The sequence below is a fragment of the Acomys russatus genome, chromosome 16, assembly GCF_903995435.1.
Source record: "Acomys russatus chromosome 16, mAcoRus1.1, whole genome shotgun sequence".
Classification (NCBI taxonomy): Eukaryota; Metazoa; Chordata; class Mammalia; order Rodentia; family Muridae; genus Acomys; species Acomys russatus.
Window position 1 is genome coordinate 24,614,075 of NC_067152.1, and position 24,626 is coordinate 24,638,700.

At 39.4% G+C, this 24,626-nt stretch overlaps 1 protein-coding gene across 2 annotated transcripts in view; it reads left to right on the forward strand.

Moving 5' to 3' along the window:
* The window catches only part of Cdk12 (cyclin dependent kinase 12), a 54,790-nt gene that overhangs the window by 18,418 nt on the left and 11,746 nt on the right, over nt 1–24,626 (forward strand). For both annotated transcript variants that reach the window (XM_051158475.1, XM_051158477.1), the window contains exons 3-9: nt 495–671; nt 1,401–1,540; nt 3,367–3,537; nt 8,470–8,659; nt 14,803–14,859; nt 15,948–16,049; nt 20,585–20,662. In XM_051158475.1, coding sequence (XP_051014432.1) covers nt 495–671; nt 1,401–1,540; nt 3,367–3,537; nt 8,470–8,659; nt 14,803–14,859; nt 15,948–16,049; nt 20,585–20,662 — 915 coding nt within the window. The remainder of the gene's footprint in view (nt 1–494; nt 672–1,400; nt 1,541–3,366; nt 3,538–8,469; nt 8,660–14,802; nt 14,860–15,947; nt 16,050–20,584; nt 20,663–24,626) is intronic.

Below are 24,626 nucleotides of genomic sequence, written 5' to 3' on the forward strand. Positions count from 1 at the left end.
ATATCCCCAGTATTAATATTTAGATTTTAAGCACATTCAAGTTCTAACTTTTTTTTTTTTTTAGATTTATTGTTATTTGCGGGTATAACTGTTTTGCCTACACTTATGTATGTGCACCATGTGTGCGCTTGCTCCCCACGGAGGTCAAAGGTGTGCATGTAAACCAGGTGTGGTGGCATACACTTTTAATCCCAGCACTAAGGGAAGCAGAGGCAGGCGGATCTCTCTGAGTTTGAGACCCGTCCAGGACAGCCAGCACTACACAGAAACTGTCTTGTCGGCGGGCGGGGGGGCGGGGGGAGAGGGCATGTAACTACTTGGGACTGGAGTTACAGACAATTGTGAGCTGTCATATGTGCTCTTAACCACTGAACCGTCTATCTAGCTCTTACAAGTAAAACCTGAGTAATCTTTTTGATAGTTAGCCATTATAATGTTCTTTGAAAGTTCTTTGGAAAGTCTCTGAATAATCTTTTATTCTTACCTTTATTTAGTCCAAAAGAAATACTTCCTTCAAAGCCTGTAAAGAAAGAGAAGGAGCAGAGGACCCGCCACTTGCTTACAGACTTGCCTCTTCCTCCCGAGCTACCGGGTGGGGATCCATCTCCTCCAGATTCTCCAGAGCCAAAGTCGATTACACCACCTCAACAACCATATAAAAAGAGACCAAAGTAAGTTTTACAGGGATGTGTAATTTTTATGTTTTATGAACATGGGTGTTTTGTATTTATGTATGTCTGTGCCTTACGTGCATGCTTTGTATCCCAGGAGACGATAAGAGAATGCTGATCCCCTGGGACTGCAGTTAGAGTTGGTTGTAAGCCACCACTTTTATGTGTTGGAAATTGAACTCTGATTCATGGCTTTAACTGCTGAGCCATTTTACCAGCACCTTAGGTGCTTTAATTTAAGAATATTTCAGGACAGACAGAGAAAAAGCTACATAGTAAGATCATGCCTCTCAAAAACACAAAACAAAACAACAAAAAAACCAAAAATGGCAGACTCCACCACGCCCAGCCCTAACCATATTTTTTTCTTTCTTTCTTTTTTTTTTTTTTTGGTTTTTCGAGACAGGGTTTCTCTGTGTAGCCTTGGCCATCCTGGGCTCACTTTGTAGACCAGGCTGGCCTCGAACTCACAGCGATCCGCCTGCCTCTGCCTCCCGAGTGCTGGGATTAAAGGTGTGCGCCACCACGCCCGGCTCCATATTTTTTTCTTGAAAAGCAGTCCATGTGTTTAGTGAACACTCACACACCCTACCACTACTTTATACCTTTTGAAGCCAGAATTCCTTAATAACTACTGACAAATACTGTTTTCTTAATTTCTGCCATTTAAATTTTATAAACAGCTGTCACTTGATGGCAGAAAGTAACTTTTACTGGCTTTCTTCTTAGAATTTGTTGTCCTCGTTATGGAGAAAGACGACAAACAGAAAGTGATTGGGGGAAGCGCTGTGTGGACAAATTTGACATCATTGGGATCATTGGAGAAGGAACCTATGGCCAAGTATATAAAGCCAAGGACAAAGACACAGGTATTTTCATACAATTCTTTTTCTTTCTTTCTTTTTTTAAAGATTTATTTATTATTTATACAATATTCTGCCCGCACACCAGAAGAGGGCACCAGATCTCATTATAGATGGTTGGTTGTGAACCACCATGTGGTTGTTAGGAATTGAACTCAGGATCTTTGGAAGAACAGACAGTGCACTTAACCTTTAAGCCATCTTTCCAGCCTTTTCATAAAATTGTTGGTGTCAGAAGCATAATAATTTAACAATTACTAATATGTTAATAGATTTTCTAAAGTAAGTTTTAGGTTCTATTTTGTTATTATTAAGTAGATTAAAGTGTTCCAAAAGAATAGTTTAGCCCTCGCTAGTGTGTTTGCTCCAGGACATCCCTGTACCAGTTCCCTTACATAAAATACCATGATATTTCCATATAGCCTATGTCTACACTCCTATGTAGTTTATATCATCTCTAGAATACTTACAGTACCAATAAAAGCAAATTCTGTATACTGTTACCATTCAAGGATTAATGACAAAGAAAAGGATGTCTGAGCATGCATAGTTTAGAATAACTCCTACCACCTATTTTTAGTCTATAGTTCTTTGATGCCATGAATGACCATCAAGCTGACTATATGGCAGTATTGTGTTAAAGTTTTCCTTTTGGACTAGGGGTATAGTTCAGATATAGACTGCTTGCGTATATTTATGAAGTCCTGGATTATAGTCTCAAAGCTTAAATCCTCTACTTTTTGTTGTCTGTTTTAAATATTTATTATGGGTTTGTGTTATGTTTTGGCGCTGGGAGTTGAACCTACAGCTTGCACTAGCACTCTATCAAAAAGCGTGTATGTATAATCCCAGCTTTCTGGGTTTTTTTTGTTTTGTTTTTTGTTTTTTTGTTTTTGTTTTTTTTTTTTTGAGATAAGGTTTCTCTGTGTAGCCTTGCTTGACCTGGACTCTCTTTGTAGACCAGGCTGGCCTCGAATTCACAGCGATCTGCCTGCCTCTGCCTTCCCGAGTGGTGGGATTGAAGGTGTGTGCCACCATGCCTGTCCATAATCTCCGCTTTTTTGTTGTCTATTATATAGTTTTTATTGCTTGCTGTAAAGTTTTGTGTGTTTTTTAGGTGGAGAGTATTGCATGTTATTTATTAGTGAATATGGGTGTATCCATCAGTTCTGTCTTGCAGCATATTTGTATCATGCACACATTGGGAGGTTAGAAGACAACTTGGAAGGAATCCAATCTCTCCTCCTACCATGTGAGATCACTAGGGAGGCAGAGGCAGGAACATAGCAAGTTAGAGACAGCTCAGTCTACTTACCAGTACCCTGTCTCAGAAGTGAGAAAGCCAGGGAAGAAAAGAATGATTTTGGTTGACTGGTTGATTGGTTGCTTAGTTGGTTTGTTTTTTGAGGCAGGGTTTCTCTCTGTAACAGCCCTGGCTGTCCTAGATTGACTTTGTAGGCCGGACTGGCCTCAAACTCACAGAGATCTGTCTACCTGCCTCTCCCTCTGCCTCCTAAGTCCTGGGGCTAAAGGCATGCACCACCACACCTGGGCCAAGAATGAGATTATAAATCAGCATGAATCTATATGAAAACTTCAGAAAATAGGAATAGGGCTGGTTGTGTATCCCAGTGGCAGAAGGCATACCACATAGGCTCTAAATTCAATCTCAGTTCCCTAAATAAAAAAGAGACACAGAGGTTTTATGTATAAATATATAAATGCTTAAGTCTGTATGGTGAGGACATGTAATGCTAATTTATGACTATAACTAAGAAGTACAAGTTGATCACAGTGACAGTTTGCGTCCTCACCCCTTCCCCACCCCCCAGGAGAACTAGTAGCTCTGAAGAAGGTTCGGCTAGACAACGAGAAAGAGGGCTTCCCAATCACAGCCATCCGGGAGATCAAGATTCTTCGACAGTTAGTTCATCGAAGTGTTGTTAACATGAAGGAAATTGTCACAGATAAACAAGATGCACTGGATTTCAAGAAGGACAAAGGTAATAGCAGAAATTTGTTCTTTAATTTCACGTGTATGAGGTTTTATCTGAATGTATATGTGTACTGTATGCCTTAAGAGCAATAAGTTCTCTTAACCACAAGCCATTTTTCTATCTCCTTTTTAAAAACTTTTTTTTCTTTCTTTCACAGTGCTTGGGGTAGGCAGGGTTTCTACACAGTACTGACCGTTCTGTAATTCACTCTGTAGACTAGACTGGCCTCAAACTCAGAGATATATCTGCTTCTGCCTCCTGAGGGTTGGGATTAAGGGCATGTACCACTGCACCCAACATTTTTTTTGAGACCAGAGTCTTTTTGTAGCCCTAGATCCCCTGGAAATTTCTATGTAGACCAGGATAGCCTCAAACTTTAACTCAAATAGCTGACTGCTTCTGACTCCAGGATGCTGTTGTACATTTTTCTTTTTTAAAGATTTATCTGTTTTTATGTATATAAATGTTTTTGCCTGCATGGAGGCCAGAAGAGGCACTGGATGCCCAGAAACTGGTGTTTAGTAGTGGTTCTTAGTGGCCATGTGAGTGCTCATATTTACTGAACCATACAGCTTCAGTTTTTATATTTATTTACTTTTATAGACTAGGACTTTCAAGTCCTGGCTGTTCTGGAACTTGTATGTAGACCACACTGGATCTCCTACAACTGGTTACAGGTGGTTGTTAGCCACCCATTGTGATTGCAGAGAACTAAGTTCATTTCCTCTGAAAAAACATGATGTGCTCTTAAGTGCTTGGCTGTCTCTCTAGCTTGTATTTTATTTTTTGAGGCAGAGTCTTATGTAGTTCAGGCTGGCTTCCAATTTTTGCAGACCTCTTTGTTCAGCAGCCTCCCAAATAATAAGACTATAAGTATATAGCACCACGCCATTTTACTTGTTTTTTCCTTAGCTTGTTTGCCTATGTTGACTTTTTAGGCTGTTGCCTCAGATAGTCAGGCCAGCTTTAATCTTGCTAGATGGCTACAAATGGCATTTATCTTCCGAGGGCTGGGACTAAAGTGACGCACCACCATGTGTAGTTCTGCCTGTATGAAGTTTTTTGACAGGTTGACCTCAGCCTTGATTTTTGTCTTATTAAAGATTTAGTCAAAAAAAAAAAAAAAAAAGATTTAGTCATTCTATTTATGTATACAGGTGTTTTCCTGCGTGTATTTAAGCATACCACATGCATGCAGTGGCCACAGAGATCAGAATTGGGCCTCTGATTCCTGGAACTGAAGGTATAAGTGGTTATGAGCCACTATGTGGGTGCTAGGAATTGAACTTAGTTTCTCTGCAAGACAAGTGCTCTTAACTACGGAGCCATTTCTCCAGCTCCACAGTGTGTTTTGTTTTTTGTTTTTGGTATTTCAAGAAAGGGTTTCTCGGCCGGGTGTGGTGGCGCACGCCTTTAATCCCAGCACTCGGGAGGCAGAGGCAGGTGGATCGCTGTGATTTCGAGGCCAGCCTGGTCTACAAAGTGAGTCCAGGACAGCCAAGGCTACACAGAGATACCCTGTCTCGGGGGAGAAAAAAGTTTCTCTTTTTGTTTTGTTTTTTCTTGTTTTTCAAGGCAGGGTTTCTCTGTGTAGTCCTGGCTGTCCTAGACTTACTTTATAGACCAGGCTGGCTTGAACTCACAGCGATCCACCTGCCTCTGCCTCCCAAGTGCTGGGACTAAAGGCATGTGCCTCCATGCCCAATTCTTTTTCTTTTCTTTTTTTAAATCTATAACAATAATTTGAGGTAAGACCTTTGCTTGGGACTTGGGAGGTAGCTCAGTCATTAAATTTATTGCTGAACAAATGTGAGGACCTGAATTAAATCCCTAGAACCCACACCAACACCTCCTCGCCCCCCCCCCCTCCCAATCTCAAACAAAACCAGGTAGGGTGGAGTACATATACAATCTCCGTGCCAGGAAATCAAGCAGGCAAATCCCTTGGGACTTGTTTCTCAGTCATCCCATTGGCCTTGGTGAGTGTCATATGAAATGAGAGACCCTGTCCTAAAACAATATAGGGCTGTTTAGATGGCTCAGCAGGTAGAGAGGTGTTTTTGTTCAGAATTGGCAACCTAGAGTTTTCCTCTCACTTCCATATGCATGCTGCGCGCGCACACACACACACACACACACAAACAAGAAAAAGACAAAGTGACAACCTACAAGCCCGGGTTATGATAGTTTTAGATTGATTTTAAGAAACGTAGGGAAAATTTATATGGCCTTAATTTGAACACCTCCCAGCAAATATTCCCCAATCTTGAACCTAGTTATGCAGTGTGCAGCTAAGTAGGCTGTATGTGACTACCGTTAGAGGTATATAATGAACTGCGGCATTTACGTTTGCGTAAGTACAGTCTGTGCTGGTCATAAATTTGAGAAACTGCCTACAGTGTATATTTTAAAATGTATTCGCTGCAGTCAGTGATGGGATTTCTATATTCTTTTGTTGTTTCTTTAAATTTTGAGACAAAGTCTCACAGTGTAGTTCAGACCAATCTGAAGCTGTTGTCAAAGTTCCTGTCTCAGTTTCTTGAGTGCTGGGATTACAGGTGTGAGCCAGCATGCCTGGTTTATACATCCTTTTAAAAATTGTTTTCCAGGGGCAGGAGAGTGAATACTGGTCTGGTAGAAGATGTTAGGTCACTTCCCAAAACCTTCATCAGGCAGTTTACAACCACCTGTGACTCTAGCTCCAGGGAGATCTGATACCCTTTTCTGGCCTCCAAACACACTTTTAATCAGTGTATACACTATCACATAGATATATACAATTAACAAATAAACAGACAAAATAGTCTACAGCTAAACCATCTCTAGCTCTTTCTAAGAAAAGTCACAGATGTGAGTAAACTACAAATCAGTAGACAGCAGTGTGAGTCTTGGAACTGATCATCTCCTGGTCTTCTGGTGAGGCAGCCAGTGCTCTGTGCCATCTCTGTATCCCGTATGTGTTTTTCTTAAGTTATCAGGTTTACTTGAAGATACTCCTTTAATGTAATCCTTCTTTAATGGAACTGTGGGGTGTTTTCAAAATTTCAGGGAAGCTGTGACAATGTTTGTGTCCCCATCCTGTTCCCTATCTCCCACCTCCACCTCAGATGAAGAAGAAAGAGGAAAAAAAAAAAAAAAAAAAAATCCCAGGGGCTGAGGAGATAGCTCAGTTGCTAAAGTGCTTACCATGCAACCACAAGGACCTAAATATTAAAGGAAAGCTGACTGTATCAGTGCATGCCTCTGACCATGTACTGTGCAAGGCAGAGACAGATGGATCTCTGGGATTCACTGGCCAGCCAAAACAGTAAGCTCTAAGTTTAGTGAGACCTGTCTCAAAAAATGCAGTAGAGAGCCTGGCCTGGTGGTGCATGCCTGTAATCGCAGTATTCTGGGAGGCAGAGGCAGGCAAATCTCTGTGAGTTCGAGGCCTGCCTGGTCTACAAAGTGAGTCAAGACAGGGAAGGCTACACAGAGAAACCCTGTCTTGAAAAATCAATTAGTCAATCAATAAAATGAGAGATAGAGAATGATAGAAGAAGATGACCTGAAGTCAGCCTTTAGCCTTCACACACTATATGTGCCTATGAGCCAGAATACCTATGTGCACACACATACATGTGTGTGTTCTCGGCCTACGTCTCAAAAAAAAAAAAAAAAAACATACCAGTTGGGAAATGTAAGAGAGTTCTTGAAGCCTTCCCTCTATATTAAGAGTCCCCACTCTGTGCTGGGGATGTAGCTAAGTTATGGAGTACTTGTCTAGTATCCTTGAGACCATGCTTTGGATTTTTTTTTATGCTACTAGTGAACAGAGTTACAAACCTGAAAGGTTTTGTTTCATTTTGAGACAGAGTTTCATATAGCCCAAGCTGTTCTATAACTCTGTAGGTAAGGACAGCCTTTAATTTCTCTACCATACATGGTTTATGTGGTGCTAGGGATTCGACTCAAACCCAGCGTTGTGCTAGGCATGGTGATGTGTTTACTTGTGAGACTAGGCAGTTTCAGAGCCAGCCTGCTCTACATAATAGGTTCTAGGCCAGCCAGGGCTATATAATACAAGCCCATGGTCTTATACATGCTAGGCAAGCACTCTCCCAAGTAAAAGCTACATCCTTAACTTGAAGGTCTAAAATTTCCTGTTATAATATCGGTATGATAAATTCCAAATTACAACTGTTTTTAGTGTGTTTTTCACTACTGTTATCTATGTATGAATTTAGAAGCTTTGATTTGTACTTCTGAATTATTTTTGTAAATTATTATTATCATCAGATGAGTGCAAATGCATATGTACCATTGTGTACGTGTAGAGTTCAGAGGACAGTTTAAATGGTAAGACCCTGTCTCAAAAAATGAGTAGGGAAGGCAGAGCTGGAGACATGGCTCAAAGTACCCTTGTTTGCGTCCTGCACTCACATGTCAGCTTACCGCCACCTGTAACTCCAGTTCCAGTGGATTCAGGAACATCTTCTGGCATCTGCAGGCACCGGGCAAGGATGTTATGCAGATATACATCAGACGAAACTTGTACATGTAAGATAAGGAAAGAAAAAAGGATTCATAATTTATAACAAATGGTGATGGTTGTCTTAAAATAAAACTAGAAAAGAACTATAGTAGGCAGCTTATTGGATTTGGATTTGTCCCAGGGTCTATAATTGTTAGCAGACTTTGATCATGAAGTATAGTAATATAAACTAATGGTGGCAGTTCTCTCAAAATGTAAATAGTCGACATAACAGTCATGTAGGAATTAAGATTAACTTCCAGTAGTGTTATTTATCATTAGGACAAATTATTTTCTTAGTTTGTTTTAGGTCATTCACCTATAAAACTAGTAGGTTGTTCTAGACTCTAGTTAAATTCAAATTATATTCAAATTTGAGGATTGTTATTTCAACCTTAAAAAAATTTTTTTTTCATATTATATAGGTGCCTTTTACCTTGTGTTTGAATATATGGACCATGACTTAATGGGACTGCTAGAATCAGGTTTGGTGCACTTTTCTGAGGACCATATCAAGTCATTCATGAAACAGCTAATGGAAGGATTGGATTACTGTCACAAAAAGAATTTTCTCCATCGGGATATTAAATGCTCTAACATTTTGCTGAATAACAGGTAACATAGTAACTAAATAAGGCTAATCACCTTTTCCCTTTTTTTTGGATTTTGTCTAGATAACTAGGATTATAAACATAGAATTTTTTCTCTTTGCATACATATTTAATGTTTTTATTTTTGTTGTCTCCCTTTTTACCTCCCTCTTCTATTGTCTTTCCAGATTTACAAATATTTTTTAATTGCTGACATTCTAGAGGATTGCTCTAGTAGAGAATATACCATATAGTCAATGAATAGTGTTACCCAGAACAAACTTAAATATACATTGGGTTCTTAATGTAATATTCTTTAGTGGAAAGAAGCGTTTGTCTCTTAAGCTTCACTTAAGACTTCCTTAAAGTCAGTTACTTCCTTTTAAGGAAGATTTACCTCAACACACATAAACACACATGCATGCATGCACACAGGTGGTTGTGCTAGGAGATGGAATAAGCAGCCGTATGGGATTACCTGAGATTGTTCAGATTTTAACACTAAAAGCCTGGTAGTGCACAATTTACCATTGAGTATAGTAGTAGAGCTAACCAACTTATTAATTGTTCAATTCAGTAAACATTTTTAGTTATTTGTTTTAGACAGAGTATCTGTCTGTAGCTCAGGTGGCTTTGACCTATGATTTTTCTTTCTAAGCCACCCAGATGCTAGGATTAAAGGCATACACAACCACACTAGACCCATGTTTGTTTGATTTAAAATTGCATGGAAAGATGCAGCTTTCAGGGTTAAATAGAAATTTATCAGAAAGACTGACAGTGAAGAATCAAAATCTCTATAGAAGCCATTGCGTATACAAAAGCACATTGCATGTAGAAAACATGCCTGTTACCCCAGCTCGTGAGAAGCTGGAGGAGGAGGAGCTAGGGCTTAAAGTAAGACTGGGAGTGTATCGCCAATGGTAGACTACTTGCCATGTGCACTGAGACCTGGGTTTGATTCCTAGCACTTCATAGCACTTTCATGGCCAGCCTGAAACTTTTATCTTAAAAAAAAAAAAAAAAAAAAAAAAAGCAAACAGTATATTATGTCTAGAAAACTATTAATATAACATTGCTAGAGCAAAAAGTAAAGTACATTATGGTGAAAGATGAAGGTGAATTGTTATTAGGAACCAACTTAAGATATTGTATATCCTACTAAGGAGCTTACTTTTTAAAAAAATATTTATATTATGTATACAGTGTTCTGTATAGTGATTAGCTTCGTTGCCTTCTCATTTCTTTCTTTTTTTTTTTTAAGATGTATTTATTATATATACAATGTTTTGCCTGCATGTCCTTCTGTAGGCTAGAAGGGGACGTTAGGTCACATTATAGATGCTTGTGTACCACCATGTGGTTGCTGGGAATTGAACTCAGGACCTCTGGAAGAACAGACAGTGTTCTTAAACTCTGAGCTATCTCTCTAGCCCAGGAGCTAGCTTTTATTTACAGTTCAAGCAGGGATGGTTTTCAAAGGTTTAAAACACTACTTATTTAAAAGTATATGCCTTTATTGTGAGGCAAACATGATGTAAAAAGATTAGTTCTTAAATTGGAATTCGGGAAATGGTCTTACAGTCCCAGCTACTCGGGAAGGTGATGTGGGAGTTGTCGGGAGTTTGATGCCAGCTTGAACACTATTTTCCTCTTGCTATCTCTGCAACTCAGAATCTCTTATTAAAGGTAAAGGTTCATTCTTTTAAGTCTACATCTATAATTACATTTGTAGTCTCAGCTACTTGGGAAGTTGGCAGGAGAACCATGCATTCAAGTTCATCTCAGGCTACTAGCCCTAGTGACACATACCTTTAATTACAGCCCTTAGGGTGCTGGGCCAGGTGGAGCTATGAGTTCAAGGCCAGCCTGGTTACATAGTAAGTTCCAGGCCAGTCAGAGCTATATAGCAAGACCTTGTTTCCAAAAATAGACTTTATGAAAAGCTTTTTGTTTTTTGTTTTTTGTGTCCTGGATCTTGCTCTTAGACCAGGCTGGCCTCAGACTCTAAAAGAGCCTCCTGCCTCTGCCTCCTATGTGCTGGGGTTAAAGGCATGCACCATCACACTTTGCTCCTTTTTTTTTTTTTTTTTTACATTTTTATTGGGTGCCACAGAAAACGAGACCTCTTCCATCAGAATTACTCACCAGTTCTTTAACCATTTCATCTTTGCCCTGTGAATGGCTATGCATATTGGGCATATTTCCATTGTTTAGCACAGTCACACTAGGTGCTTGTTGGGTGTGGCCTAGTTGACCATGGCTGCACACTTGTAATAGGGGCTTAGTGAGGGCATAATTATAGTGAGGCTCCAAAGCTGATGCACACTACCAGCATTGGTTCCTTTGTCTAGTCATTCTTAAGGAAGGTGAAGAGTCTTCTGGCCATGTTGGTTTCCAGAGTGGGAGTTGGTGGGATGGCCAGGAGAGGTTATCAGCAGAAAGAGATGAGCTAAGTTGGGTTCCATGATATTCACTATATAAATGTAAAAGGACTAAATTGCTCATTTTTTGGTTTTGTTTTTATTTATCAACAATTGTCTTACTCTGTGGCCTAGGGTGCTCTCTAACTCACAGTAATCCTGCTTAAGCCTCCCAAGTGCTGAGATGTAAACTTTCATTCCAAACTTGAGCCCATATTGTTTTGGAGAGATGTTGCATGTTAGTCTCATTTAAAACAACTGACAGACCAGGTTTTCTGTTTTAGAAGGCCACTAATACCATATGGTGAGAGACTAAAGGCCTTTTAAAAGTGCCATAGGGGCCAGGCCGATGGCTTAGTGCTTAAGAGTACTTACTGCTCTTGCAGATGGCTGGGGTTTGGCTCCTAGTACCCACAAAAGAGCTAACAACCAGCTATAATTCCAGTTCTAAGGGATCCAGTGCCCTTTTTGAACCTCCAAGGGTTCTTGCATATATGTAGTGTGCATAAACTCATGCTGGCACACACAGCTACACATAAAAATAATATGTGTACTTATAATGAGATGCCCTCAATATGTAACCTGCTGGCCTGGAAGCATTCCACCTACCTCTGCTTCCCAGAGGATTAAAGGTGTGTACCACTATAGTTGGCGTTGCAGGGGAGGAAGTGTATCTTTAGGTTAGGCATAATGGCAGAGGCAGGTGGATCTCTGAGGCTGAAGCTAGCCTGGTCTACATAATAAGATCCTGTCTGAATAATAAAATTATCAGAATCTAAGAGAAATAGCTAAAAAGATAGGAATAAGGCAAATGTTGTCTATAACATAGTCATATTTACAAAGGAAGTAGTCATAGATTTCAGATTACAAATTATAACACTTAAGAAAGTCTGCCAAGTAAAAGGTCAGAGGTGACATTAGTGTAGTGTGAGGTGTAAGTGAGTATGCAGCACAGTCAAGGGATAGAAGGATAATGTGACAGACACTTGAATTTAAAAAAAATAAAACCATTGAGTACTTAAAGAGTAAGTTAAAAGATGTTTTAAAATCAGTATCAGGAAGGATTCTCTGCTACTTCTGTGTGCGTGTATTTTGCTTCTGTCATGGGGATATAATAAAACAAGAGTAGGTTTTTTTGTTCTGTTGCATATGCTAAGGTACTTCCACATTAGAGAGTCAGGCTAGCCTAGCCTATTAGACCTTACCTTTGCCTGGTGGTGGTGGGGCACGGGAGGCAGAAGCAGGTGGATATATGAGTTTGAGGCCAGCCTGGTCTACAGAGTAAGTTCCAAGACAGCCAAGGCTACACAGAGAAACCCTGTCTAGAGAGGAGAGAGAGACGGAGACCTTTAAGTGATTAAATAGTAAGCAATTAAATGTGCTAGGTATATAGCTTAATGTTAGACTTCTTGCCTGGCTTTACATGAGGTTCTAAGTTCAATTTCCAGCACCACAAAAAGTAAACAAGGGACAGTGAGATGGCACTTGCTTTCAAGAATGATAAGAGTTCAGTCTCCAGAAGTTACAAGGTGGAAGGAGTGAACTGACTCCTGCAACTTGTTCTCTGATCTACACACACACACACACACACACACACACACACACACACACACACACACACACACCCACACACCCACCCACCCACCCACCCACCACCAACACCACCACATGCACATAGAGAAGTAAAGGATAATAACCAAACAAGTGAAGAAATACTTTACTTTCTTGCCATTTTAATTTTCAGATCTACTTTTAATCATCTGGTCAAGAAATTTCAGAAACTATTTTTCTTGATATTGGATAAATATTCCTTTACATTTTTGGTTCCTGTTTGTTTCTGGAATTTGTTTAGCGATTAAAATTTTAAATGTAATGATCCAGATAAAGTGGCTCATGCTTATATAACCTTTGCGTTTAGGAAGCTAAAACTCAAGGATTATGAATTCAGAGCAAGGCAGGGTTATATAGCGAGATCTTTCACACAGAAAAAAAGGAATGATATTTTGGACAAGTGGATAAAGGTGTCTATAGACTCCTTACTAAGAATGATAGCGGCTGGTTTCATGTAAAATTTCATTGCTCTTCTTGTTTTTATTGTCCCTTTGCTCATATGTTTGAGGAATATCTCCTAGAACAGCCTTTTCTCTTCACTATCTGAGTTTTGTTTTACTTGAGCCATCAGGCACCTCAGATGCCATCAGTCCTTTCTAAAAAACTTTCATTAGCATTTCATTCTCCAAATGTAGCAAGGCTATAAATATCAAAATAGGATACATAAGTTTAGTTAGATAAACATAATTCTGAGTAGTTCATAATTTACGAGTAATTACCCTGATTTTGTGTTTAATTTTCTTAAAATATAACCTGACATCACTGTACTGAGGGGTGGGAATGTGGTTCACTAGGGGAGCGCTTAGCATGCACGTATACATGAGTCTGATACCTAGAGTGCTCTAAGAGATGGGAAGGAGGAGGAGGGAGAGCAGGGTCAAAGGTGACTGTGACTCCTTAAAGGAGGCATAATACTTATGCCTCTCGAGCTGAGGCATAAATATTATAAGCCTGTAGTCCATAACAACATATAGTTTGAAAATAACAATAATAAATAAAGGGTGATTATAGAATTACAGTTCTCTACCAGTTTTACTGGCATTATGTATGATCTTGTTAGAAATGCACATTCAGAGCTATGTGTTTGTCCCTATAATTCAGCAATTGGGAAACTGGCACTGGAGACCAGCCCAAATTCAAGTTCTAGGCCTCCCTGGATTTTGAGGGAGACCTTTCCTCAGAGAAAAGAAAAGAAAAAGAAATACAGACTCGGAACTGGGGTTGGCAGAGTACTTGTTTAGTATGTGTGAGGATCTGGCCTCAGTTGCCAGCACTGTGGGGGCAAAAGTATAGATTTATAAACTGAGGCCTATTATTGGATTTATCACTTATGAGAGCAAAACACTGGCAAGTTTATTTTTTGTTTGTTTGGTTTTTATTTTTGTGTAGTGTTAGGGATTAAAGTCAGGGACTTATGTGCACCCAGTCGTTGGTGCTTGGAGTCAGGATCTCACCCTGAAGCCCGTACTGGCCATGAACCCGGATCTCTTCCCTCGGCTTCTTTAGTGCTAGGATTAAAGGTGTGTGCCACCATGCCCGCCTTCACTGTTCCTTTCATGTCTATGTCGTTAGGTATCACTTTAACAGGTACTAGGAACAATGGCTACCACAGAATACATATTTAAAGGCCAAGTGTGGTGGTGTACACCGTTAATCTCAGCACAAGGAGGCAGAGGCAGGTGGATCTTTGAGTTCAAGTCCAGCATGGTCTACGAGTAAGGTTGAACCAGGGCTATGACTCAAAATTTAAATAAATAAATAAATGTTAATAGCTGGCGTGGGAGATGTATGCATACAGTCCCAGTTCTTGGTGCTGTTAAGGTGGGATGACTGCCTAAATTTAGGAGTTAAAAGACCAAGCTGTTTCATGTATGCAAACTCCATGACAAAAAGAAAAATTAGAAATCAAATCCAAAAATGTAATAATAGCTAAAGGAAAAATACTGCAAAACATGATTTGGTCAGGAGAGGCAAAATTGGGGTGGGTAGCCATTAATAGTAGAAACAAGATCAGGCGTTAATATTCATTTTTATAATTGTTTTAGCCCCTTAATTGGCACTTAAATTTCCAAGTGTAGTTTGAGGGCTACTGCTTTTACTTATGAAAGTGATTGTTTGCTTGTTTGTTTTACAGCGGGCAAATCAAACTGGCAGATTTTGGACTTGCTCGGCTCTATAATTCTGAAGAGAGGTGAGGCATTCATCAGAACTACAAAGGGGAAGGTTTACCTGTGTCCCATGGTTCGTGGCCCAACTTTGGCATAGCAAAAAACACTGTCTCAGAAATTGTTTTAAAGGGCTGGAGAGATGGCTCAGTAGTTAAGAGCACTGCCTGTTCTTCCAAAGGACCCGGGTTCAATTCCCAGCACTCACATGGCAGCTCACAACTGTTTTTGACTCCAAGATATGACACCCTCCCACCAGCACACATAAATTAAATAAAATATTTTTAGGAAAAAAAAAGAAAAAAGAAATTGTTTTAAAAAAGTAAAACTGATTGTGGGAATTGGAGAAGAATCCTTTTAATTTAATTTTCTGATACTCTGAAATTCTACAAATTATAATGACTGTTAGAATTCCCTAATTATTTTAATGTGTCACCACCGAGATCCTTTATATTTGTTTGTTTTTCACACAGGGTTTCTACATTGTACTGTTTGTCCTAGAACTCCCTGTACTGAAGTCAGGCTGGCCTTGAACTCAAAGAAATATACCTGCCTCTGCCTATAGAGTGTTGGAATTAAAAGGCATGAGCCACCATGCCCAGCCTTTATTATTATTTTAGTTTTTCGAGACAAGGTTTCTCTGTGTAGCCTTGGTTGTCCTGCTTCAAACTCACAGCAATCTGCCTTCTCTGCTGGGATTTTTTGTAAAGACTTTTTTTTCCCTCCTAGTTTTGTGTGCATGTGTTGCTCTCACACACACTTGACTGCAGAGGCATCATATCCCCCTGAAGCTGAAGTTGTGTGTATTTGTGTTCTTCCACACATGTGGATACTGACATTAGAGGCATGTGCCACCATGCCATGGAACACCTAAATCTCAAACACCATCAGTCAGCCCTCTATTGAAGTATGTTAACCCAAGTTGGTCTGCGAGTGATTTCTTCATGTTTCACTTCTGTCCAGCTTACTTTTGACCTGTTAATTTGCTTTTGGAATTGTTTTAACAATCTCCTTGTCAGTTGACAGCCATTTTGTTTGTGTCAGTTACATTTTTTTATCAAAGATATAAAAAAAATGCAAAAAAATATTATATTCTGATCATTGTATATTTCAGTCGCCCTTACACAAACAAAGTCATTACTCTGTGGTATCGACCTCCAGAGCTGCTTCTGGGAGAGGAAAGATACACACCAGCCATTGATGTTTGGAGCTGTGGGTAAGGCCTTTTGCTTTGTCTATAATTCACATGGTATTAGCATGTGCCATTTCCTCTCATATTAGCTATTTGTCTTGCTTTCTAAGCATATGCATACTTACATACACATACATGAATATAAAGAGAAGAAAAACAACTTCTTTCAGTTCCCTAAGCTTTCTTGAAAATGGTAATGCTTTTGTCCCAGCCCCACTTAGCTGGGATAACAAACTCAAGTCTTTAATTAACATTCCCCGTATATCCCTTGATTTTCATTTGTTTACTTGTCTCCTTGGAAAAAGCGAGATCATTTATTCTGTAGACTTCTCGTAGTTTGGGTTTTTATTATTGTTGTCACTATTATGAAAACAAAAACACAATCTAGTGTGGTGGTGCATGCCTTTAATCCCAGCACTCAGGAGGCAAAGGAAGATGCATGGGTCTCTGTAAGTTGGAGGCCAGCCTGCTCTACAAGTCCAGGGCAGCCAAGGCTACATAGAAAAACCCTGTCTAAAAAATCAAAACAAAACCCATGAAAATCCTAGGATTAAGGATAGGGAATATAGCTCAAAGTCCTGGGTTTGATCCTTAGTATTGCAGGAAAGCTAATTCTCTTTGTTTACCAATTTTGAAAGTAGTGAGGTATTTTCTCTACCTTCTCTTAAAAATGACCCGTGAGAAGATATAGTTTATTGGTCGTCTTGTTTATTTGGTTCATTAGGAACTGATAGACTTACATATTTGATATGTTTTGGTTCATTGTTATTATTGTACTCTTTTAAAAAAAAATATATATATATATATATATTGTGTGTGTGTGTATGTAAGAGAGAGAAGAGGAAAGTGCATAAGCAAGTGCCAAGTGTGTGGAAGTGCCCACATAACCCAGAAGAGAGAGAGCCCCCAGAGCCAGAAGAAGTAACAGGTAGTTGTGAGCTGCCAGACATGGGTGCTGGGAACCAAACTCTGGTCCTTTTCAAGAAGAGCAAGTGCTCATAACATTCTAACCATCTCTCCAGTGTTTATTGTACTAGTTCTTGTTCAAACTTCTCTAATCTTGGCCAAGTGTGGTGGTGGATGTCTTTAATCCCAGCACTTGGGAGGCAGAGGCAGGTGGATCACTGTGAGTTTGAGGCCAGCCTGGTCTACAAAAGGAATCTAGAACAGCCAGGGTCACACATAGAATCTTTGTCTTGAAAAGCCAAAACCAGGGCTGAGGGATGGCTCAGTGGTTTAAGAGTGTTCCTTGTTCTTCCAGAGGTCCTCAGTTCAGTTCCCAGCAACACTTGATGATTCAAGGCCATCTATAATGGAATCTGATGTTCTCATTGTCATATGGACATACAGGCAAATAGAGTACTCAGATACATATATAAATAAATCTTTAAAAAACCAAAACAACCCAAAACTGAAACAAACTTCCTAATCTTTGTGTAGTGTAAACTTTTTTTTTTTAATTTTAACATTTTTCTTTTTTTTTTTTTTTTTTTAATATTTTATTTAATTTTAATTTATGTGCATTGGTGTGAGGGTGTCAGATCTTGGAGTTACAGACAGTTGCGAGCTGCCATGTGGTTGCTGGGAATTGAAGCCAGGTCCTTTGGAAGAGCAGGCAGTGCTCTTAACCACTGAGCCATCTCTCCAGCCCCGTGTAGTGTAAACTTGATTGGGTTAGTTCTTGAAAGTTCTTGATACATTGTTAATAATTTTTAACATTCTTCCTTGTTTTCTTGTTCCAGTCCTCTATGTGCAGTCAGCCATTTCTCTTAAGGAGCATTTTTGATGTTTCCTCCCACCTCCTTCTCTTTTCTTCTTCCTTCCTTCCTTTTGATTTTTCTACTCAGGACCTCTCTAGCCCTGACTGTCTTTGTTTCCTATATACACCATGTTGCCTTTACATTGTGGCAATCTTCCTGCCTCTTCTCCCAAATGCTGGGTTGTAAGTGTGCACCAACTTGGCTACTCTGAAAAATATTTTTCTTTTCTTTAGACAAGGTCATATTTTGCCCAGGCTACCATCGAATTCATTGTATAGGCCAAGAAAACCTTCAACTCCTAATTCTCCTGTATCTAATTGCTAAGCGTTGGGATTATAGACAGTTACACTATTTCTGACTTGAAAATGAAATTTAAAAGCCACATTTTGTGTGTTAAGGATTAAAGTGTGTATTTATTTATTTATTTATTTGGTTTTTGATGACACCCTATAACCAACAAAGGTCAAGGGCAGTTTGTTACACCATATACAAACAAATAACAGATATGGCTCATTTAAAATATTTAAGTTCCTGGCTGAGTGGTACATGCTGTTAAGCCCAACACCTGAGGGGGAGGTTGGCTGAGCCAGGTGGATGCTTGTGTGTTGTTCAAAGTCAGCCTAGTCTACATATCAACTTCCAGGTCAGCTAGGGCTACATAACAAGACCTTGTCTCAAAAGAATTAATAAAATAAAAACACACAGCCGGGCGTGGTGGCGCACGCCTTTAATCTCAGCACTCGGGAGGCAGAGGCAGGCAGATTGCTGTGAGTTTGAGGCCAGCCTGGTCTACAAAGTGAGTCCAGGACAGCCAAGGCTACATAGAGAAACCCTGTCTTGAAAAACAAAAACAAAAAAATATTTTCTCAATTAGTAAAAATATTCTATTTAAATGAACGTGTGTATAGAGCCCAGGGTGGTGGCAGAGGCCTGAAATCCTGACATTTTGGAGGTACAGGCTGGAGAAAGTTCAGGACCAGCCTAGGCTATATGAGACCATATGTTCTCAAGACCCAACAAAAAGTACATTAAAATAATTAGTGTCACTCTGTTAGCATTTAAAAAAAAACAAAAAACAAAAAAAACCCCGCTTTTTTCAACACAGGATCTCTTTATGTATTCCCTGGCTATCTAGCCTGGCCTCCAACTCAGAGAGATCCAACATCTCTGCCTGTTAAGAATTGGGATTGAAGGTTTTGTTTTGTTTTGTTTTTTGAGACAGGGTTTCTCTGTGTAGCCTTAGCTGTCCTGGACTCGCTTTGTAGACTAGGCTAGCCTTGAACTCACAGTGATCCACCTCCCTCTGCCTCCCGAGTGCTGGGATTAAAGGCGTGTGCCACCATGCCCAGCCAGCTTATTTTTATTTAGGTGTGTGTCTGTATGTGGATATGTAAGCCAATGCAGATGCCCCTGGAGACCAGAGGCTGAATTCAGATCCTCTAGAGCTACAGATTGTTTTAGACAGATGAAGTGTTTGGAGTATTTATACACTTTTCCCCCTTTTCATTGGTCTGAAATACTTTTAAACAATATTCTCTTATATAACCATAATTGTCAAATTTAAGAAATTTAACATAGCCGCGCAGGGTGGTGCAGAGGTGCCTCTACCTGTACTGTAAATTGTTTGCTTTGAAAACCATTTCTTCTTTTTTATTGTTGTTTTGGTTTGTTTGTTTGTTTTTTTGTGACAGAGTATCTATAATATAGCCCTAGGTATCCTAGACCTCACCATATAGACCAAATTGGCCTTGAACTTTGAGATCTGTTTGGGATCAAAGGCATGCACCATTATACCTGGCTTCTTTTTCTTTAATATCTATTTTATTATGTGTGTAAATATTTTGTCCGTGTGTATGTATGTAATGTATGTATGCATGCATGCATGCATTCATGCATGCCTGGTGTCTTTGGAGCTCAGAAGAATGTATGAAATTACCTGGAATTGGAAATATAGATTGTTGTGAGCTACGATGTAGTACTAGGAATTGAACCCAATTTGTCAAAAAAGAGGCAAGGGCTCTTAACCACTGATATATCTCTTTATTTCTGATGTTCCTTTTTTTCTAAAGTTTTATTTTACTCATATTTTGTTACATACATGAATGAAGGAATGTGTGTCCCTTTTGTATTCATTGCTAGTCCAACTTTTAGGGATTCTCCTGCCTTTGTCTCCTGTCTTGCTACAGGATAACTAGGACTATGGGCATACACAACCACACTCAGTTATGTATGGCTTCTGTAGATTCACACATAGGACCTCAGTACTTGCTTTACTCATTGAACCATCTTCTGTCCCTGAATGTTCATTTCAAAATAACAAAGGTGTTTAGACAATTTATTTAAAATTCTTGATGAAACTGGTTTTAGCTGATAATACGTTGTTTTCTTTGCAAATATATTGCCAGATGGTTTATGATAGTATACTATAGTTCTACAGAGCAAGTTAATGAAAGAAAAGTTAATAATCCCTTTGTAGAAACTGCTATGCATCCTTGTGAAACTGTATTCCCTTAGATCACTGTGGTGTGACCGTAGAACTCCTAACTTTTTTTGCTTATAAAGGACTGTTGTCTAAAGGCAGCAGAGTTTGATCTGCTTGCAAATTTAAATCCTTTATAACGTCTGCTTTCACTACAAGTTGTTTTTATCATTTAGGAAACCAGAAATTGAAGTTCTGTGCTAGTTTACCACACGATATAGTTAGTACATGTAACTCAGGATATTATAAAAGATTATTGAGACACACTTTAGATTCGCTCAAGTGATCTCTTTCTAACCTCTGAAATGTACTCCTTTTAGATGCATCCTTGGGGAACTGTTCACAAAGAAACCTATTTTTCAAGCCAATTTGGAACTGGCTCAACTAGAGCTGATCAGGTATAGTTGTGCATATGCTCTTAAGTGCCTGTGTATGATGAATAAGTATTTCTTAAACTTTTTTCACTCATCTCGTTTTACCTGAGAAGTTTTTACATAACCCTGGGGAATATTAATCAAACACTTACTGATGATAAATATAATTTATTTTATGGTAATCTTTGACATATACTAATTTATTAAACATGAAATTAAATTTGCATATTAAGGTAGACATGCTTCTTTATCTTCACATAAAAATTTTATTTAAATATTTAACTTACTTTATGTTTTTGGTATTTTCAAGATAGGGTGTCTCTGTAGTCTTGGCTGTCCAGGACTATATTTGTAGACCAGGCTGGCCTCAAACTCATAGATCTGCCCTCCTCTGCCTCCTTGAGTCCTGGCATTACAGGTGTGTGCTACTGTTCCCAGCTTTATTTTAATTTTAAATTTATGTGTGTGCATATGGATGTCAGCCTTGCAGCCTTTCCATCCCTGGACCCCATGGTAGGAGAGAACCAATCACCAGTACTTGTCTGATGACTTCCGTACACAGTCATATGCAACAGATATACAGATAAATAAGTGAAGAACCCCAGTATTTAAAAAGACTAGGCATGGTGGCACATAGCTGGTCTACATAGTGAGTTCTAGATAAGTCAGAATTTATCAAAGTATTGAGACTTCATCTCAGCATAAATGATATAAATAATTGGAAATTCGTTTTTTAAAACATTTATTTATTTGTTTGTCTATTACTTATACAGTATTCTGCCCTCATGTGTACCTGCAGGACAGAAGAGGGCACCAGATCTCATCATAGATGGTTGTGAGCCACCATGTGGTTGCTGGGAATTGAACTCAGGACCTTTGGACAAACAGCCAGTGCTCTTAATCTTTGAACCATCTGTCCAGCCTGATTTATTTTTTCAATGAAGCTCAAGTGATTAACTCAAATAGTTTCTATAATACAGTCTAAAAGTAGACTAATTTGATACTTATATCCTGAAGATTGATGGTCGGAAAATATTGAAAAATTTTTTTATTTATTTTTATTTTATGTACACTGGTGTTTTGATTCTGTGTAAGGGTGTTAGATCCCCTAGAACAGGAATTGTGAGCTGCCGTGTGGATGCTGGGAATTGAACCTGGGTCCTCTGGAAGAGCAGCCACTGCTCTTAACCCCTGAGCCATCACTCCAACCTACCTTTTTTTTTTTCACCCATCCATCCATCTATTCTTCTATCTACCTACCCACCTACTGAGGCAGGGTCTCTAGTCCTGACTATCCTAGAGCTTGCTGTGTAGACCAGAATGGTCTGGAACTCACAGAGATCCTTCTGAGTGCTGGGATTAAAGGTGTACACCACCGTGCTTTGCTAAAGCTCCTGCCTGTCTTTTTTTCTTTCCTTTCTTACTTTTTTCAAGATAGGATTTATCTGTGTAACAAAGCCCTGGCTGACCTGGAACTCATTTTGTAGACCAGACTGGCCTCAACACTCAGAGCTCCGCCTGCCTCTGCCTCCTAAAGTGCTGAGATTAAAGGCACCCAGATCACTACCCAGATACCCTTTGTCTTTTATAATTAAGCCAGTATGTTTCTAAAAGAACTAAACATGGGCTAGAGAGATAGCTCTCAGAGGTTAAAAGAACTGACTGTTCTCCCAAAGATCCTGAGTTCAGTTCCCAACAACCACATGGTGGCTCACAACCACATATAATGAGATCTGGTGCTGTCTTGTGGAGTGCAGGTGTACATGCAGGCAAAACACTGTATACATAATAAAACCAAAACTGCAGTTCAGAATATGACTGTGTAAATCTGAACTGAGATACAGGGCAGTGTTCATCAGCATTTATGTGATTATACAACTCATAATGCAAGGTTGTTGTATGTTCACAATCAAGATTTCAGTGAAGTAAGCCAGGTGTGGTGGTGCACGCCTTTAATCCTAGCACTCGAGAGGCAGAGGCAGGTGGCTGATGTAAGTTCGAGGCCAGCCTGATCTACAAAGTGAGTCCAGGACAGCGGACAGCCAAGGCTACACAGAGAAACCCTGTTTTGAAAAAAAAAAAAAAAGATTTTCGACACAACACTGGGGGTCACTGACAGAAATCATCTCAGACTTATTGCACATTTGATTTTTCATTTACTGTTGCCAAATTCATCATGACACAGTTATGCAGGCCTTAGTCATGACCCACACTTTGAAAACTAGATAATGAATGGGTAATGAAATCCTCCAGTTTCTGTAACACTCTTCAGTTACTCCACCAATTGATATTTTAGTATATGTCTCTTTGCTCGGTTCAGCTTACAGTATCTTCTGTGGGAACATGTGGACATAGAAATTATGTTTTAGGGGGCTAGAGAGATGGCTCAGAAGTTGAGCTCTTGCAATTCTTGTAGAGAATTTAGGGTCTGTTGCTAGTTACCTCATGGTAGCTCATATCCACACATATTTTTGTAATTTTATGTATTTGAGTGTTTGCTTGCCTGTATGTAATTGCACCACATGTGTACTTGGTGCCCTTGGAAGCCAGAAGAGGGTGTTGGATCACCTGGAGCTGGAGCTGTAGAGGTTGTCAGCTGCCATGTGGGTGGGGAAACTGAGTCTGGATCCTGTTTAACCTTGAAGCCACCACTCCAGCTCTATTATGTCTTAAGTCTTACAAAGAAGAAAAGAAAACAAAAAACTGGCAAGATGGGTTAACAGCTAAAGGCACTTGTTCTCAAGCTTGACCTTAGTTCAATTGCTGGTACTCATGTTGTAGAAAGAGATATTCCTGAAAGCTGTCCACTGACTGATGTGTGTGTGTGCATTTACACACTAATTAAGTAAATGTAGAAAAAAGGGCTGGAAAAAGATGTAAGGAGCCTCAGCTCTTCACATGTGGCCTGATGGTGTCTGTAGAGCCAGGCTGCAGCGGACCAGGGAGATGGCTTCTCAGCTACAGGTGCTTACCATGTGACCTGACAGGACACATTCCGTCTACATGAGAGAATTGACTCTTGGAAATTATTTGCTGATCTCCACTAGTGTGGTATGTCATATGCCCCACTTCCCATAAAAACAGACAAAAACTAAATAAATGTAATTGAATTTTTTTCTTTCCAGGACAGGGTTTTTCTCTGTAGCCTTGCCTGATTGGGACTCGCTTTGTAGACCAGGCTGACCTTGAACTCACAGAGATCTACCTGCCTCTGCCTCCCAAGTGCTGGAATTACAGACATGTTCCACCATGCCCAGCGTAATTGAAATCTTTAAAACAATAAAAAGTAAAATGGGAGCTAGGTAAATGGTTCAGTTGTAAAGTACTTGCCTTGTAGTCATGATAAGCTGACTTTGATTCCCAGAACCAGTATACCAAAAAAAAAAAAAAAATCCAGCCGTGTAATGTTACAAATCAGTGCTGGTGAGGCAGAAGAAATAGGTGATCTTGGCCAATTTAACACCCTCAGCAAGCTTCAGACCACGTGAGAAAGCCTATCTCAAAAACAAGGTGGATAACACCTCCACATGCATATGTATGTAAATACACATACATTATAAATAAAGGATACACAGGGCTCAGGAGGCAACGGTTGAGGATCTCTGGTCTACAGATCAAGTTACAGGACTGCCAAGGTTACACAGAAACCCTGTCCCAAAACAAAACACAACAAAAACTGAAACCAACTGAACAAAAACCAAAAATACAATAATAAGTGTGTACCGTGAATAAAGCTTGGTTTTTCTTTGAATTTTAGAAGAGATAAAAATCACAGCTTGCTTTCAAAGAACGTGAAGCCTAATTAACTATATAGGATGTGAATAGAATGTTTGGTTGTTTGTTTTTCTGTATTTAATTCTTTGTGGAGTACATATTTTCTTTTTCCTTTTACCATGAGGGTCATGAGGATTGAACACAGGTCATTAGGTGTGGCAGGAGTAATCTTTTCCCACTGAGCTGTTTCTTTAGCCATAGTTAAAAATGTAAC